The sequence below is a fragment of the Oncorhynchus mykiss genome, chromosome 2 (assembly GCF_057628025.1).
Source record: "Oncorhynchus mykiss isolate SJ-2025 chromosome 2, ASM5762802v1, whole genome shotgun sequence".
NCBI lineage: Eukaryota > Metazoa > Chordata > Actinopteri > Salmoniformes > Salmonidae > Oncorhynchus > Oncorhynchus mykiss.
In genome coordinates, this window is record NC_143023.1 from 13,338,181 (window position 1) to 13,357,906 (window position 19,726).

The 19,726-nt window shown below is 43.9% G+C and overlaps 1 protein-coding gene across 4 annotated transcripts in view; it reads left to right on the plus strand.

Annotated features, from left to right (window-relative positions):
- Positions 1-19,726, plus strand: part of LOC110535510 (sodium bicarbonate cotransporter 3) — a 68,601-nt gene that overhangs the window by 13,591 nt on the left and 35,284 nt on the right. For all 4 annotated transcript variants that reach the window (XM_090189165.1, XM_090189169.1, XM_090189158.1 and 1 more), the window contains exons 2-6: positions 11,359-11,440; positions 17,852-17,998; positions 18,189-18,327; positions 18,413-18,573; positions 18,694-18,882. In XM_090189165.1, coding sequence (XP_090045291.1) covers positions 11,359-11,440; positions 17,852-17,998; positions 18,189-18,327; positions 18,413-18,573; positions 18,694-18,882 — 718 coding nt within the window. The remainder of the gene's footprint in view (positions 1-11,358; positions 11,441-17,851; positions 17,999-18,188; positions 18,328-18,412; positions 18,574-18,693; positions 18,883-19,726) is intronic.

The window sequence follows — 19,726 nt, forward strand, 5'->3', positions numbered from 1 at the left end:
TGTCATTCTGTTACCGAACATTTGCACTTTTTTTTTCTCTCAATGTTTTTTTGTCAAATTGTCAGTGGAGATTAGGGGTGTAATGGTACAGGTATTCTTATCAAACTGTTCGGTCCGTGCTGTGAACCCGAATTAATACATTATTGTTTTGTTTATTAATAAGTACATTGAGTAAATCTGAGCTCAAATCGTTTCAGGCTCTTCCATTAAAACAACTAGAGCCTATATGCATGTTGTCATCAAAATTCTAATCTTAATTGGCGCATTTCAAACTGTCCTTTTGTGAAGCGCAGCTGGGGACTAGTTCTGTATGATGAGTGGTGGGGTCAATTTAAACCTGAATCCTCCAGTTTGGGAACATTTTTGTCTGTAAATGTTAAAGGTAAAATAATAAAGTCAACAGTATCTCACCACGCTCAACAAGAATAGCCTAGCTGCCAACACTTCATATGTTGACAAATGTATGCCTACATCACCCCAGTACACTAGAGCAAGACGGAAAAGGAAATAAACCACAACACAACATTGCTTCCCTTCTGAATTCAAGCAGCCCTTGGCAGCTGACTGACCAGGCTAAATAAATTAGAAGAGCACTTTTAGGCTATGTTTATGTTGTCCTCGGTTTATAGCTGTGGATATGCACCCATTCTTGGTGTTTGAGAATGGGGGGGGTTCCAGCACCTTGTCTTCGAACGTTGTTGACCAACTTCCTTTTTTTCCCCGCCTTTCTGCAAACTGCTAGGCCTAGTACCCTCTCTGTATAAGCAAGCCAAAGTTTTCAATGAATTGGCTAATGCATCGTGTCTTGCGCTTACTTAACAGTGACAGCCCATCACATTACCCCGGAAAGGGTGCTTATCTGGCACTAATGGAGGCAGTGACATGGTGCATTTTGTCACCAAGATGGAAGTGAGAATTTGCCACATAAGACTGGGGAAAAAATACTTAAATGGCACCGGACAAGAAGGCAGACGTTTTACATGCCCCCAACGTGGTTTTTTTTAAAGTACATTTTTATTTGCATTTAACTTATTTTTGAAAACGTATTTTGTACATAATGTTGCTGCTACCGTCTCCTATGACCGAAAATACCTTCTGGCCATCAGGACTGCGATTACTCACCACTGACTAGCAGAATCCTTTTTTTCCTTTAACGAGTCTGACGATGTACTGCTTTCTTGGGAACAGACCCAGATCCCCGTGATTTGTATGAAGAAGAGGCAGAGAAAAAGGGGCCAGAGGGCGGGCTGCCTTCTGAGAATTCATAGGCGATCGAATAAACCCCCACTTCCTTCCATTCTGCTAGCAAATGTGAAATCTTTGGACAATAAAATGGATGACCTAAGCAGAAGATTAAACTACCAACGGGACATTCAAAACTGTAATATCTTATGCTTCACAGAGTCGTGGCTGAACGACTACACTATCAACATACAGCTGGCTGGTTACAAGCTGCAGGATAGAACAGCGGCGTCTGGTAAGACCAGGGGCGACAGACTATTTTTGTAAATAACAGCTGTTGCACGATATCTAAGGAAGTCTCAAGCTATTACTCTACCACAGGCGAGCATCTCATAATAAGCTATAGACCATACGATCTACCTAGAGACTTTTAATCTGTATTTTTCGTAGCTGACATACCTCCACAGTCAGAGGCTTTGAATGAGCTGTATTCCGCCATAAGCAAACGAGAACCCTCACCCAGACATGGCGCTCCTAGTAGTCGGGGACTTTAATGCAGGGAAATTTAAATACGTTTTACCAAATTTCTATTAGCATATTAAATGTGCAACCAGAGGGAAAACAACTCGGGACCACCTTTACTACAGACACAGAGACACAGACACAGACAAAGCTCGCACTCCATTTGGCAAATCTGACCATTATTCTATCATCCTGATTGCTGCTTACAAGCAAAAATTAAAGCCGGAAGCACCAGTGACTAGATCAATAAAAAAGTGGTCAGATGAAGCAGATGCTAAGCTACAGGACTGTTTTGCTAGCACAGACTGGAATATGTTCTTGGATTCCTCCGATGGCATTGAGCACCACATCAGTCATTGGCTTCATCAATAAGTGCATCGACGACGTTGTCCCCACAGTGACCGTACGTACATACCAGAAGCCATGGGTTACAGGGAACATCCACACTGAGCTAAAGGCTAGAGCTGCCGCTTTCAAGGAGCGGCAGTGTCAATACAGGACTAAGATCGACTCGTACTTCACCGGCTCTGACGCTCGCCGGATGTGGCAGAGCTTGCAAACCATTAGACTACAAAGGGAGGCACAGCCGAGCACTGCCCGGTGATATGAGCCTACCAGACGATAAATGTGAGGAAGACCTTTCAACAGGTCAACGTTCACAAGGCCGCAGGGCCAGACGGATAACCAGGATGTGTACTGCACGCATGCGCTGATCAACTGGCAAGTGTCTTCACTGTCATTTTCAACCTCTCCCTGTCCGAGTCTGTAATACCAACATGTTTTAAGCAGACCACCATAGTGCCTGTGCCCAATAACGCTAAGGTAACCTGCCTAAATGACTACCGACCCATAGCACTCACATCTGTAGCCATGAAGTGCTTTGAAAGGCTGGTCATGGCTCACGTCAACACCATCTACCCAGAAACCCTAAGCCCCCTCCAATTTGCATACCGCCCCTACAGAACCACAATCTAAATCTCTATTGCACTCCACACTGCCCTTTCCCACCTGGACAAAAGGAACACCTATGTGAGAATGCTATTCATTGACTGCAGCTCAGCGTTCAACACCATAGTGCCCTCAAAGCTCATCACTAAGCTAAGGACTCTGGGACTAAACACCACCCTCTGCAACTCGATCCTGGACTTCCTGACGGGCCGCCCCCAGGTGGTAAGGGTAGGAAACAACACATCCGCCATGCTGATCCTTAACACAGGGGCCCCTCACTGGTGCGTGCTCAGTCCCCTCCTGTACTCCCTGTTCACTCATGACTGCACGACTCCAACACCATCATTAAGTTTGCCGATGACACAACAGTGGTAGGCCTGATCAACGATGAGACGGCCTATAGGGAGGAGGTCAGAGACCTGGCCGTGCCAGGACAACAACCTCTCCCTCAACATGATCAAGACAAAGGATATGATTGTGGACAACAGGAAAAGGAGGACCGAGCACGCCCCCATTCTCAACGACGGTGCTGCAGTAGAGCAGGTTGAGAGATAAAAGTTCCTTGGTGTCCACGTCACCAACAAACTAACATGGTCCAAGCACACCAAGACAGTCGTGAAGAGGGCACGACAAAACCTATTCCCCCTCAGGAGACTGAAAAGATTTTGCATGGGTCCTCAGATCCTCAAAAGGTTCTACAGCTGCACCATCAAGCGCATGGTTGCAATCACTGCCTGGTATGGCAACTGCTCGGCCTCCGACCACAACGCACTACAGAGGGTAGTGCAAACGGCCCAGTACATCACTGAGGCCAAGCTTCCTGCCATCCAGGACCTATATACCAGGCAGTGTCAGAGAAAGGTCCTAAAAATTGTCAATGACTCCAGCCACCCTAGTCATAGAACAGTCTATCTGCTAAAGCATGGAAAGTGGTCCCGGAGCAACAAGTCTAGGTCCAAGAGGCTTCTTTACAGCTTCTACCCCCAAGCCATAAGACTCCTCCACACCTAATCAAATGGCTATTTGATTTGAAAGTCTATTTGCGTTGCCCCCTCGCCCCCTCTCCCCCCCTCTTTTACACCGCTGCTACACTCTGTTGTTATCATCTATGCATAGTCATTTTAATAACTCTACTTTCATGTACATATTACCTCAACTAACCGTTGTCCCCGCACATTGACTCTGTACCGGTACCCCCCTGTATATAGTCTCGCTATTGTTATTTTACTGCTGCTCTTTAATTACTTGTTACTTTTATTTCTAATTATTTTTTTAAACTGCATTGTTGGTTAGGGACTCGTAAGTACGCATTTGTTCGGTGCATGTGACTAATAAAATTAGATTTGAATGGCCCTCCAACTGGTAATTACTAGTGTGAAACTCGTCTTTAATCCGGAGCACCCACTTACATACATTTTTGTCATTTAGCAGAAGCTCTTATCCAGAGCAACTTACACTAGTTGACTCCATACATTTTTCTCCCAGATGGTGACCTCTGACGTCACCCAGTAAGGAAATGGCCTCTAACAGCATTTTTGACAGTTAAGTAGATTGCTTTTTATTTTTTTGGAGTTTGGTTACAATCATAATAGCTGTACTTTTAGTTCATGGTTGGCGCAGCTTGTTGGCCATTAGCCAACCAGCTTTCTCAACCAGTTCAAATGACATGAATGCATTCAGCTGGTATTTACATCACAACTGATAAATTCCCTACCTCCCACATGGTTACAAACGCAGCATCACAGTGGAAACTTGAGAGGCCCAACATAACAATCCTGTCACAAGAGACAATGCCCAGAACATTGTGAATGGCGTTTCATTTTCCTGCTGTGCTGAAACCGATCCAAACCGTGACCCCCAAAACCACAATACGTACCGAACCATGGGTTTGGTGAACCGTTACAGGCCTTATTGGAAATTGTTAAAAGTAGTCCTTGTGCATAGAGTTGTATGGTTTGTTTAACTTTACAATCAATTTCATTTTTTTGGCATACTTTTAAAGTAACATCCGAGTCTGTGTCACTATTACCGTGGCATTACCCAGACCCAGACTTGTCAACCCTCCAGACATTATTCCCAGAAGAATGCTCTGCTTCCTGGGCCCTCGCCCTCCCATGGATTGTCTGACTGTTTGTTTTGTGCCACCATGGAGCCTAAAAATGTTTTTTTTTTGTGTGAGAGAAATTTAAAACCGATGAATAGAGTCGCCTGTCTTGATTATCAAAGCCATCTGTTTCCTTCTACATTGTGTTTATATAAAATAAAAATTGGGTTTTTTAATTTAACCTTCATTTAGCTAGGCAAGTCAGTTAAGAACAAATTCTTATTTACAATGACTGCCTACCTCGGCCAAACCTGGACGACGTTGGGCCAATTGTGTGCCACGCTATGGAACTCCCAATCACAGCCGGATGGTGTTCAGCCTGGATTTGAACCAGGGACTACAGTGACTCCTGGACGGCTCTGTGTTTGGAGGATGACAGATGTCAGCGTCGGGTCACAGGGCACTTGAGGACACTTTGGATTCTGACGGTAGCTCACTGTAGCTTATTGCTTTCACTTTCCTCCTAGGGTTGGGTGGTATCCAGATGTCCATACCTTCATGCCATGCCTGTGCCATCCCGGGATATATGGTATTACTGGTAGTGTTTTACAAGGGGCGCAATTTAAAAAATGTACGTAGAAAAAGACCCAAAAGGTCACTTACCAGAATGCTATGAGTACTAAGGAATTCTCATAGAGGATGCTATGAGTTCTAAGGAATTCTCATAGAGGATGCTATGAGTACTAAGGAATTCTCATAGAGGATGCTAGGTAAGTGCTAACGAGCACATTCAAACATTTACTACTAGGACAGACAACCCAGCTCATAGTTATGCAAGTATCTCAACACACAGTTTTCAGCATGCACAAAACAAATGTTAGGGAGCAGGGATCTTAATCCCGGAGGATTAATGCTGCTCTTACCAAGAAGCTTGATCTTGCAAGCTAACATGTTAGCCACTTAGCTAACATTAGCAAGTTAGCAACGCCCAGCTGGAGAGAATTTATTTGGCACATATTAGTTAACTTAATAGTTATATATTGCACCAGTCAGTTTGGTCACACCTACTCATTCCAGGGTTTTTCTTTATTTATACTATTTTCTACATTGTAGAATAATAGTGAAGGCAAGCTATGAAAAACATGTGGAATCATGTAGTAACCAAAAAACGTGTTAAACTAAATATATTTGAGATTCTTCAAAGTAGCAACCCGTTGCCATGATGACAGCTCTCCATATGTGTTATTTCATACTTGTAATGTCTTCTATTATTCTACAATGTAGAATAGTAAAAATAATAACATCCTTGAATGAGTAGTTGTCCAAACTTGACTGGCGGGATGTGTTTAGGCTGATTGACAGACCCACTTTTTTATTTGACTGGCTCGCTGGTGTTTCTTAGTTTACAGTGCCTTCAGAAAGTATTCAGACCCCTTTTTCAACATTATGTTACAGCCTAATTCTAAAATTGATTAAATAGTTTTTTCCCTCATCAATCTACACACAATACCCCATAATGACAAAGCAAAAACAGGTATTTAGATGTTTTAGTTTATTTTTTATCATTTATCAACCACATTTACATAAGTATTCATACCCTTTACTCTGTACTTTGGAACATCTTTGGCAGTGATTACAGCCTCGTCTTCTTGGGTATGACACTACAAGTTGGCACACCTGTATTTTGGGAGTTTCTCCCATTCTTCTGGATGGGGAGCGTTCCTGCACAGCTATTTTCAGGTCTCTCCAGAGATGTTCAAGTTCAGGCTCTGGCTGGGCCACTCAAGGACATTCAGAGACCTGTTCCGAAGCCACTCCTGCGTTGTCTTGGCTGTGTGCTTAGGGTCATTGTCCTGTCCGAGGTCCTGAGCGCTGTGGAGCAGATTTTCATCAAGGATCTCTCTGTACTTTGCTCCGTTCATCTTTCTCAAATCATCAAATTTAATTGGTCACCTACATATGGTTAGCAGATGTTAATGCGAGTGTAGCGAAATGCTTGTGCTTCTCGTTCAGACAATGCAGTAATCTCTAACAAGTAATCTAACGATTTCCCAACTACCTAATACACTCATCTGAAGGGGTGAATGAGAATATGTACATATAAGTGTATGGATGAGCGATGGCCGAGCGGCATGGGCAAGGTGCAGTAGATGGTATATACATGTGATATGAGTAATGTAAACATTTATTTAAAGTGGCATTGTTTAAAGTGACTAGTGATCCATTTATTAAAGTGTCCAGTGATTGGGTCTCAATGTAGGCAGCAGCCTCTGAGTTCGGGATTGCTGTTTAGCAGTCTGATGACTTTGATATAGAATCTCGATCCTGACTAGTTTCTGTCTCTGCTGCTGAAAAACATCCCCACAGCATGATGCTGCCACCATCTTTCACCGTAGGGATGGTACCAGGTTTCCTCCAGACGTGACACTTGGCATTCAGGCCACAGAGTTCAATCTTGGTTTCATCAGACCAGAGAATCTTGTTTCTCATGGTGAGTCCTTTAGGTGCCTTTTGGCAAACTCAAAGCGGGCCGTCGTGCCTTTTACTGAGGAGTGGCTTCCGTCTGGCCACTCTACCATAAAGTCCTGATTGGTGGAGTGCTGCAGAGATGGTTGTCCTTCTGGAATCCCATCTCGACAGAGGAATTCTAGAGCTCTGCCAGAGTGACCATCGGGTTCTTGGTCACATCCCTGACCAAGGCCCTTCTCCCCTGATTGCTCAGTTTGGCTGGGCGGCCAGCTCTAGGAAGAGTCTTGGTGGTTCCAAACGTCTTCAATTTAAGAATGGAGGCCACTGTTTTCTTGGATCTTCAATGCTGCAGAAATATTTTGTTACCCTTCCCGAGATCTGTGCCTTGACACAATCCTGTCTCGAAGCTCTTCCGACAATTCCTTCGACCTCATGGCTTGGTTTTTGCTTTGACATGCACTGCCAACTGTGGGATCTTTATATAGACAGACGTGTGCTTTCCAAATCATGTCCAATCCACTGAAGTTGTAGAAATATCTCAAGGATGATTAATGAAAACCGGATGCACCTGAGCTCAATTTCGAGTCTCATCGCAAAGGGCCTAATACTTATGTAAAATAAGATATTTCCTTTATTACTAAAAACCTGTTTTCGCTTTGTCATAATGGGGTATTGTGTGTAAATTGCTGAGAAAAAAACGGAATTTAATCCATCTTAGAGTAATGCTCTAACGTAACAAAATGTGGGTTAAGTCAAGGTGTCTGAATACTTTCCGAATGCGCTGTACATAAGTGCACACATTTTTGATTCTGGCTAGTGGTCTAGCAAACTAGCATAAAACACCCTAAATATCCCTCCACGTTGGATTTGATAGGTACAAAACAGTTAACAATATCCCATGTACAAAATTCAAGTGCAACAATCTATCTTCCTGACGAATGTCTTACATTTTGGGTGCAGAAACCTACATTTAGTATAACCTAATGTTCCAAATCCCATGTAGCCTAGCTTTTTAACTGTAAAATAATTATGGATTGATTTATTAGCACCCCAAATGTGGCACGTGGACTGATTTACATCTGACCTCCAGTCCGGCTGCCCCCCGTGCCTCACATGCTGTTTAATTTGTGTGGGTGCCCCCCACCCTTTTAAAGCAGCTCTCAGGACACACCCACAGCTAAAAATAAAAATATATTTGGACCACACTCCTGAAAGCAGATGCAAATTGTGAACACGTGTACGTACACACATTCAAGGACTATTTGGACACCCACCCAGACTGTCTGCTCAGACCTGTAGGACTATTTGGACACCCACCCAGACTGTCTGCTCAGACCTGTAGGACTATTTGGACACCCACCCAGACTGTCTGCTCAGACCTGTAGGACTATTTGGACACCCACCCAGACTGTCTGCTCAGACCTGTAGGACTATTTGGACACCCACCCAGACTGTCTGCTCAGACCTGTAGGACTATTTGGACACCCACCCAGACTGTCTGCTCAGACCTGTAGGACTATTTGGACACCCACCCAGACTGTCTGCTCAGACCTGTAGGACAATTTGTACACCCACCCAGACTGTCTGCTCAGACCTGTAGGACTATTTGGACACCCACCCAGACTGTCTGCTCAGACCTGTAGGACTATTTGGGCACCCATCCAGACTGTCTGCTCAGACCTGACTATTTGCGTTCACTGCCACCTCGATTCCCCACTCCAACCACCTATTCACCATCCAGTGATTACAGCAGGACTTGGGTGCTCTTTAGTTGGCGGAGGTTCTGCCACTCTGCGGAGTCTGCCAGCCATGGACTTCTGGGGAGATATTGTCAATTTAAAGACCACCACGGCAGCCAAAGCTCCATGTGTGTTCTGGTCTGTATTGGGAATAGGCATGTGCTTTTTTCATAGCAGTGTGGTTTTAATACAGTTTAGTTTGAGAGTCTATTACTGTACCAGTGATGGAAGAGTTGGAACCCAAATAAACAAGCAAACTATCTCAAAGTTAAGCCCACTGAATTACTCTGAAACCATCGCCTTTTAGCTATTTCAGTAGAAGCAGCACTTGCTAAATTGGTAGTTCTCTAGAAGTTCCTTCCATATTGTTTAGCTAGCAGGCCCAGCAACCGTACTAGCTAAATCAATAACTTTCCACTTCATGAACGTATTGCTTTATGTTCTAATGCAGCACATTCAAGCTTTAAAAATCATGAATGTAAAAGTGCCGTGGGGCAGAAGTTCAGAGTGGTCGTCTAGGTAGTGGTGGTATTCTAGGTAGGCTCCTACTGACTGGATTGTTAGTGCTTTCCAGAGCAGTAGCACTGACTGGACCACATGGCTTATTTCATCATCTATTTAACCCTTTGTGTCTAATTATATTTACAAGGCACACCTTGGTTCTAGAAAAAAGCTTGGCAGCCATTTTTAAACTCTGCTGTAGTGCCCTGAAATAGTGCACCACGCCTAGAATAGCCATGAAAATGACAGGTCAGTCAGTGGCATCTATCATATGTGACAGGAGGCTGATCTGCCTAGAAAGTTAGCAAAACGTTGCCAACTGCCACTTAGTTTAATATCTGTCTGTTGAGTTGGTCTCTAATAAATAGACCTAGAGTTTACTTCAATGAGTTCAATAAGTAGTAGACTAAACCTAATAAACCCAACAGGTTGGACTTCTCTTGGGTTCATAGCTGTTACAGAACAATTGTCCCTTGTTAGGAGGAGAATGCAGAGTGATGTAGAGACCAAGAGGGAATGCAAGCTGGAGAGCTGGATAACACAACTTGTAAAGTATAAGTAACTAAAATCTAAACACTGTGTCTGTGTTGTGTGGCTAAGACAGCCTGTCTTTGGACTCGGGGCGTGCTGGCTTGTGCCCAACACAAATATTTACCTCTGCGCTTACCCCCGCAGGTGGTGTCCAGCCGCCTAGGCTTTATTCAGCAGGGACATCCCTCTGAATCATTCCCCTTGGCTATAGTGTTCAAAGGCCTTTCTCCTGTTTAGACCGATACTGTAGGATACACTGTCTCTTATAATTAATCTAACCTAGTAGGCGTAAGAGAAACACCTGAAACTATATCCCCCTACATACTGGTCTTGTCAGGAGGTTCTCTTCTGCACTGTTCAACCAATCCAGTAAATATGGAGGAGTTAAGATGGAGTGTCACCTTGTTAATGTCCAAAAGCTGAAGTCTCGTCACAGGCTCTTTTTCCATTTCCCCTGAAAAGCAGTGGTAATGGCATCTCCCATATCAACTGAACCATGACAGTTTGGAGTTGTTCTTGTACAAGGTGTAGTTGTATGGACAATGCAGGGTCTTTCCCATGACTGTTTAAGAGCCTATCAGAATATAGCTATGATTTCTTTGTTGGGTCCAGTCTTGAAGCAGATGAAGCTCTACTATTATACTATTGCCTGTGTGGTCTCAGTGAGATGGCTAGATTAAGTAGTCCTATTGAATTTGACTGCTGTGTTAAAAGTTGTAACCTAATAGGAAGTGGAAGACCAAGAACAGGAACTTAACGTCACACAGCTCCAACTGTCACCCAATGTGACCTGTATTACTCTCTTCCATTGTGTATCTCTGGTGCTGTGCTGCGTCGTCAATAGGAATGACTACGTAGGCCCATTTTTTTTTTTAAAGTACCTCATTTATTTCCTTCCTACCCACTAGTGTCTAGGTTGTTGTACAGTTCTTTCAATGCTTAAAGATGCACTATGAAGAAATCACTCTAAAATTCTAATAGTTTGCCTAATTTCAGTTTGTGATAAAACAAGCAAGTATAGTGTAGAGAATCATTGTACCATCTAAACTGCTGTGAAATATATATTTTCCATAACCAGAAGTATTGTTTGCAGCTGGTGTGCAAAACTGAAAACAAAAGACGCAAAAATGACTGAAGAACGGGAGGCATGGAGCACGTAGACCATATCTACTGCTTCTTAGACTATACTTTTAGTGAGAATGACAGATCTATAACTCACATTTCTATGTGAATTTTGTCAGGTCTCTCAAACAGTTACATATTGCAGCTTTAAAAAATATTGCTCTTTGGGAACTATGAAGATTTAGGCTATTGACTGAATAAATGTCCTTTCTCTCTGCATCTCCACCATATGTACATTCTGTTCTCTTTGTTTTGTTTCAATCTGCCCAATGAATTTGTATTTCTCCTTGTTGTCTCCAGGGGAACGATGATGAGGCGGTTGTGGACCTGGGGAAGACTAGCTCCACCATTCACACCAACTTTGAGAAAGAGGAGCTAGAGAGTAAGTCTGATTTTAGTGTTTATATATACACACAAAGTATCACATGGGCCCGGATCCTACTCATGTTGACAGTATACACAGAGCAGTATCAAGGAGGCCCATGTGTAATGACATTGTATGGCCATAGGACAGAGGGGATTCTACAAATGCATGCTCTCACTCACACACACACACACTCACACACACGTGTTTTTACTCATGCGCTGTAATATCGTGAGAAATTCAGTCACGTTTGTCTGGCTTGGTCTGGTGATTGAGGTATGCATTGCTTCCACCCACATTCCACTGAGCTCTGACTGCAGGGGAAAAGCCCAGGCACAATTTCCAGACTTTATAGGATCCACAATGGAATTCTTAACAATTTATCTTCCACACACACACACACAAGCGGTAGCTGCATCCCCTCCCAAGAAACTGTGTTTGGGGAGACCAGGCTTTGTGAGGTGAACTTGAACACTAATAACTTGTAACCCCCTGGTTAATGAGCTAGAGAACTGTGTAACTTGGAACCCTGGTTAATGAGCTAGAGAACCGTGTAACTTGGAACCCTGGTTAATGAGCTAGAGAACCGTGTAACTTGGAACCCTGGTTAATGAGCTAGAGAACCGTGTAACTTGGAACCCTGGTTAATGAGGTAGAGCACAGTGTAACCCTGGTTAATGAGCTAGAGCACAGTGTAACCCTGGTTAATGAGCTACAGAACCGTGTAACTTGGAACCCTGGTTAATGAGCTAGAGAACCGTGTAACTTGGAACCCTGGTTAATGAGCTAGAGCACAATGTAATTTGGAACCCTGGTTAATGAGCTAGAGCACAGTGTAATTTGGAACCCTGGTTAATGAGCTAGAGCACAGTGTAATTTGGAACCCTGGTTAATGAGCTAGAGCACAGTGTAACCCTGGTTAATGAGCTAGAGAACTGTGTAACTTGGAACCCTGGTTAATGAGCTAGAGAACTGTGTAACTTGGAACCCTGGTTAATGAGCTAGAGAACCGTGTAACTTGGAACCCTGGTTAATGAGGTAGAGCACAGTGTAACCCTGGTTAATGAGCTAGAGCACAGTGTAACCCTGGTTAATGAGCTACAGAACTGTGTAACTTGGAACCCTGGTTAATGAGCTAGAGAACCGTGTAACTTGGAACCCTGGTTAATGAGCTAGAGCACAGTGTAATTTGGAACCCTGGTTAATGAACTAGAACACAGTGTAATTTGGAACCCTGGTTAATGAGTTAGAGCACAGTGTAATTTGGAACCCTGGTTAATGAGGTAGAGCACAGTGTAACCCTGGTTAATGAGGTAAAGCACAGTGTAATTTGGAACCCTGGTTAATGAGGTAGAGCACAGTGTAACCCTGGTTAATGAGCTAGAGCACAGTGTAATTTGGAACCCTGGTTAATGAGGTAGAGCACAGTGTAACCCTGGTTAATGAGGTAAAGCACAGTGTAATTTGGAACCCTGGTTAATGAGGTAGAGCACAGTGTAACCCTGGTTAATGAGGTAGAGCACAGTGTAACCCTGGTTAATGAGGTAGAGCACAGTGTAACTCTGGTTAATGAGCTAGAGCACAGTGTAATTTGGAACCCTGGTTAATGAGGTAGAGCATAGTGTAACCCTGGTTAATGAGGTAGAGCACAGTGTAACCCTGGTTAATGAGCTAGAGCACAGTGTAATTTGGAACCCTGGTTAATGAGGTAGAGAAGTGTGAGAATGTAATGTGTAAGCTGTTCCCCCCCCCCCTCCCACCCTGGTTCTAGCTCTAACAGCATTACTGAGGATTAGCCTGCAGCTCTAGCCTCCACTAATTTAATAGAGCCTTCTCTTTCACTCCCTCCCCCTTCATTCTTTCTCACACTCATTCACTCATTCTCTCTAGAACACTACCACTCATTCACATAATCACACGGTTGGTAGAGGCAGACCCAACCTCCATGTTCCCCTTCCGCTTCTCTGTCCCTCCTCTCTCCTAACCTCCATACTTCTCTAAAGTCATATTTACTTGTGTTTTGTTATACATCATGATCAATGTTCCCCTTAAACTGTGTGTGGGTGCTCCACTCCCCAGGACTGCCTTGCAGAAGAAATACCAGCCCGCGCAGAGACTCACGAGATTGAACTTCACTCTGCTAGTTTCCCTGTTAGTTTACACCGTTTCCCTCTACTGTAGGAATTGTGACCAAATCAACATTTTTAAATGCAACATAATGAAATAAACCGAACTATGCAAGACCGTCTGAGATTGTTCAAAGATCAAAGCGAAGAGCCGCATGTAGCCACGTGTGCACATTTGTTCATGTCCTTTGCTAATTAGTGCATTATTAGCCCAGTTATAGCAATTTCTGGTCAGCAATAGGTAGTGATAAGTGATTGCTTCCTACAAGAGCACAAAACATATACACTTCTAGCCATCTTTGAAAAGCCAGTCAGGTAAAGAGCTTTTTTTATATCTTAAAGGGGCAGTGATGTATTTTGAGAAGGGCTTGAATAAGCTACATAGTCAATAGGCAGATGGTAGCATACATTTTTTGTCTGACTCTGTGATAATGGTATGCAAATAATAATTTTTGATTTGTAAAGTGGTTTCCTCATCAAAAAGCACAATAAAACATTTTCGGTCACCTCCTTGTCTGAAGGACAAGTTGCTAAACAGGTTCATTTCCAGCGCTGCACAAGTCTCATGGAATGTAGGCTGACATAGAACACCACACAGTGGCTGTATCGTAGAACACCACACAGTGGCTGTATCGTAGAACACCACACAGTGGCTGCTACTGTAGGCTGTATTGTAGAACACCACACAGTGGCTGTATCGTAGAACACCACACAGTGGCTGTATCGTAGAACACCACACAGTGGCTGTATCGTAGAACACCACACAGTGGCTGTATCGTAGAACACCACACAGTGGCTGTATCGTAGAACACCACACAGTGGCTGTATCGTAGAACACCACACAGTGGCTGTATCGTAGAACACCACACAGTGGCTGTATCGTAGAACACCACACAGTGGCTGTATCGTAGAACACCACACAGTGGCTGTATCGTAGAACACCACACAGTGGCTGTATCGTAGAACACCACACAGTGGCTGTATCGTAGAACACCACACAGTGGCTGTATCGTAGAACACCACACAGTGGCTGTATCGTAGAACACCACACAGTGGCTGTATCGTAGAACACCACACAGTGGCTGTATCGTAGAACACCACACAGTGGCTGTATCGTAGAACACCACACAGTGGCTGTATCGTAGAACACCACACAGTGGCTGTATCGTAGAACACCACACAGTGGCTGTATCGTAGAACACCACACAGTGGCTGTATCGTAGAACACCACACAGTGGCTGTATCGTAGAACACCACACAGTGGCTGTATCGTAGAACACCACACAGTGGCTGTATCGTAGAACACCACACAGTGGCTGTATCGTAGAACAACTATTTCAAAAGCTATTTCTATGTTAAAATGGGATGCATTTTCCCCACAATCGTAGGGCACTGTGACGATGGTCCTATGTACTCTGTCACATAAAATCTAAAACATTTGATAAAGGACCAGACATGGTTTATGAGAAGGACATTTATTTATTGATGATAATGTTGGGCAGCGATGTTCTTTTTGTTGGTCGATCATCCGTGAATGAGAAGTAACAAGAGTTTTTAGTTTGGCGCACCGGGAATTGGTTTTTGTTTTCTCCAGATTTTTTATATTTTTTAATATAGGTTCTTTCTGGTCATACATTTTGGTGATACCAAGTTCTAGATGCAATGTGATATTGTTTACTAATTAAAACGTGAAGGTAGATGGTCAGAAATGTGTATGATTACCTTGTATGTCCTAGTTTTGAAGAGGGTTCTGTTCATAGTTAATGAATGGTACGGGTGGCGCGGTAGGAGCTTAAACCCGGGGGACGTACGTTTTTATATCCCAGATAGTATTTATGCTATGAAGCGGTGTTTCCCAGCCCAGGTCCTCCAGGACCCCCAACAGTAAACGTTGTTGTAACCCTGGACAAACGCCTCATTCAGCTCATTGAGGGCTTGATGATTAGTTGACTAGTTGAATCAGGTGTGTCTGTCCTGGGTTACAATAAAAGTGTACTGTTGGGGGTACTGGAGGACCGGGATTGGTCAACACTGCTCTAAAGCATGGGTTTATCATAGTTACTGAGGTGTGCTGGTAGAACTACATATGTTTATTATCTGAACGTGTATGTATGGTACTGTATTTAATGTGCTCTGAATGTCAATTGACCAGATACGTGTAAGGGTTTCCCGTTTTAGTTGCATCATGGGTATTGTGATACAGGCTGTATCACAACTGGCCGTGATTGGGAGTCCCATAGGGTGGTGCACAATTGTCCCAGCATCGTCCAGGTTTGGCCAGGGTAGTGTTAACTGACTTGCCTAGTTAAATAAAGGTTCCACATAAGAAGCCTGTCCTCTCATTGTAGGTTCTTTCTGGTCATACATTTTGGGACATAATGATCGAATGACCACGGTAGCCTACTTGGCCACGGTTAAAACTAACTTAAAGTGGGTACAGCCCCCGTGTTCACAGTAAACGCAAAACGTTCACGTTTGTGCTCAGCATAACTGAAATTTGCTCAGTGGCGGAAATAATTTGAGGCAGGGAACATTGATCATGAGCCTGCCTAAGAGCCTAGTCTCACAAGTCAGATGATTGTTTCTGAAATGTGAAAGACTGGAAATAGTGAGTTTTGGTCTCTAACTACTGGTTGTCTATAGTGGGAGGTAACAGGTGGGAGGTAACGTCAAACTGTATTGGTCACGTGCTACGTAGACCAGGTTTAGACTAACAGTGAAATGTTTAATTACAGGCCCTTCCTAACCACACAGAGAGAAAATAATTAATAGAAAAGTAAAATACGTAATAATAAATCCACAATGAGTAACGATAACTTGAGTCACCAGTTGTGAGTAGATATGCACGGGTACGGGGTAGGCCTACATAGTAATTGATGTGCACTGTGTCTCAGTGGAGACATTGGCAGCCTGCAGGAGACCTGACCCCAGCCAGCGGCAGTGTTATGGAGACAATTGTTTATCTACTGGCTGTGTGCGTGTGTGTGGCCCAGGGACTCCTCCTACTGCGCAGAACATTACAGCTGACAACCCAGAGGTGCTAATGGAAACCACAGAGGAAAACCTCTGAATGTTATTTATTCATAGGAACGCCCAGAGATACAATAAAGATGTTAGCTGGAAGCCTGGAACAATAACGATTTTAGTTATATTATTAGGGCTGTTGTGTGTCTCTGTCATCCATGTAAATGGAAGGAACTAAGTACTTTTAGACAGGAAACCCTGCAGGGGTATCAGCTGAGTATCACAGACCTTTTTTAGCTGATCCAGACACCAGAGAGGAACTGGGGAGTGAGGGGGGGGGGGGTAGGTAATGTTTCTCTCTATACTATGCTTCCAATGCTAGGCTCACAGCTCACCTTTAAGGGTGGCACCCACAGCATGGAACACTTCATTTAAGGAGATCACAACTGAAGTATTCAGATATTTATTACTGCTAAAAACTCCCCGTGGCTCATAATAGGGAAAGCATTGGAAGACTCAGGCCCCCACTCACAAATACTATGTTTTTAGTGTGATAAAAAATAAAATAATAATAATAATAATAATAATAATAATAATAATAATAATAATAATAATAATAATAATAATAATAATAATAATTTGTAATATTTTTCCCCTCATTGAGCTTAGTGGGCTATGACATATTACATGTATGTGACAGGGGCGTGATGAAGACCCACCATGCTGTAGTCCTCACCTCCCTCCTGGTCCATTTATCTGCTCTGTCCAGACTGACGTCAGTAGTATGCCATCCAGAACGGTTTAACGGTCCCAGCTCTCAAAAGATAAAGTGTGTTTATAAGCACAAAGAGCAGGCTACATGTCCTTCTCCTTTTGAGCCTTCTCTCCTTTCCCCATGTCCTGACAACGAGTAGAGAGTAGCGGGTCTTGGGCAGTGACGTCCTTTCTATCCGTTCTTAGCTGCTGTCAGAACGGCACGTAACTCGTCCATTCATTTAACGCTTCTGGTATTGCCACTTGACACGCCAGAAATTGAGAGGAGGATAAGAGGGAAGGGTTACCATTGTGTGTGACGTACTTAAACAACAGACAGGAAGACGTGTGTAGGGGGGTGGCACAGTCTGTGACGGTAACTCTAGGGTGGCTGCAGTGTATGAAAACAACTGCATTTGTCTCATGCCATTTTGGGCCTGTAAAGAAAGGGGATCTAAAGATTTATAAAATGCTGAAATCAGACCATATGTATTAAATGCACAGTGTATATTCCCAGCCCAACTGCAGATAAGACTATTATACATGGTAGGCCGTGATTGACCATGCCTCTCTACCCTGTTCCCAGGTCACAGAGCGGTCTATGTGGGTGTCCATGTTCCTCTGGGCAGAGAGACCAAACGGAGGCACCACCGCAGCCACCGCGGCCACAGACACCACCGCAAGAGGAGAGACCGCTCGGACCATGAAGATGGACGAGAGTCTCCTTCCTATGGTAGCTAAGACCAGTTCACTCTCCCACCTCAACGTCTGCTTCATTCACTGTCCTCAGATCAGCTCTATTGCCATATATCCGTTCTCCAGCCCTGTTTTCTATACCAAACCTTTTACTGTCCTTTTTCCACTAATATTCCCCTTGGTTGTACTACATTACCCATCTTCCGCCTGTACCCCCTGTGTTTCAGACACCCCGTCCCAGCGGGTCCAGTTCATCCTGGGGACAGAGGATGATGATGAAGAGCACATGCCCCACGACCTGTTCACTGAGCTGGACGAGCTGTTCTTCCGGGACGGACACGTCTACGAGTGGAGGGAGACAGCCAGGCATGACGCGCACCCTTCCTCACTACTCCTAGTGGATGTGGTTGGATGAGGAAACATCAACAGCTCCTTTCATCTGTGTGTTTAGGTGGTTAAAGTTTGAGGAAGACGTGGAGGATGGAGGGGAGCGTTGGAGTAAGCCCTACGTAGCCACGCTGTCTCTCCATAGCCTCTTCGAGCTCCGCAGCTGCATCCTCAACGGCACTGTCATGTTGGACATGAGAGCTAACACCATTGAGGAGATCGCAGGTGAGTGTGTATGTATGTCTCTGCAGACATTTTACTGTGTGTGTGAGTCTGAAAGTTGAATGTGTTAAATATGCATGTAACTGTTGAATAAAGCATGCAGTCTACCCTGTACCCCCATAGACATGGTGATAGACAGCATGGTGGCGTCGGCTCAGCTGGAGGAGGAGTTGAGGCAGAAGGTGAGGGAGGCCATGTTGAAGAGACACCACCACCAGAACGAGAAGAAGCTCAGCAACCGCATCCCTCTGGTGCGCTCCTTCGCTGACATCGGCAAGAAACAATCTGACCCACACCTGCTTGAGAGAAACTGTGAGGGCCCTCGCTGCACCTCTCCTTTTTCCTCTTCTGCTCTTCATCCCCTCATTTCAGCTCTTCTACAAAATAAGGGTTTATTTACACCCTTTTTGGTTGTGTTTTGACAGATTGAATGTATGTACTATGCGCATGTTGTTTTATGAAGTGGGTTGGGTCTTTCAAAGAGGTGTCAATTGGCTGAGGTATCTGAGTGACAAGACGATGGGCAAGATCTGATTGGTGCATGAGCCTTTTACTGGCATGTGATTTTCCCATCATGACTGTTCTTGAACACTGCAGTGATAAGTCTGAGAGTTTGTTTTGTGTGCTGGATTGTGTTTTCTCCTGGAAAGATGGTTTTGTGATTAGGATTTTGTGTTGAAATGTTGTAATAGGCTAATAGTTAATAACTTAAAACCAAAGTAAATATGTGCACATGCCATCATGTAGCAGTTAAATCACAGTTGAAGGTTATTGGTCAGCTTCCCCTTGCTTGTGATTGGTCCGTTTGAGTGACCTATAGTATATCCTTATTTAAAGTGTGATATAACCGCAGCATTTATTGTGTTTTTGTGACATTGTTGCAAAAGGTTGCTAAACAGCGTTCTTGTGTGTGTTCTGAACATGTCTGCTGCTGTTTGTGGGCAGTTGGCATTATGACAGATGTTAATTGATCTTGACTTAATCTCTCCTGGTTTACTGCGGCTCCGTGTACGTTGTGCAAATGTTCCCTGTGACGTTTTGGGATGTACTGAATATGCCCCTGCTCTTTGTCTTTGACTTCCACTAACAAGACACTTCCAAGGCCTGGGCTTCGCAGCATGAAGAGCATTGTTCCCTTACACACATTTAGTATTCT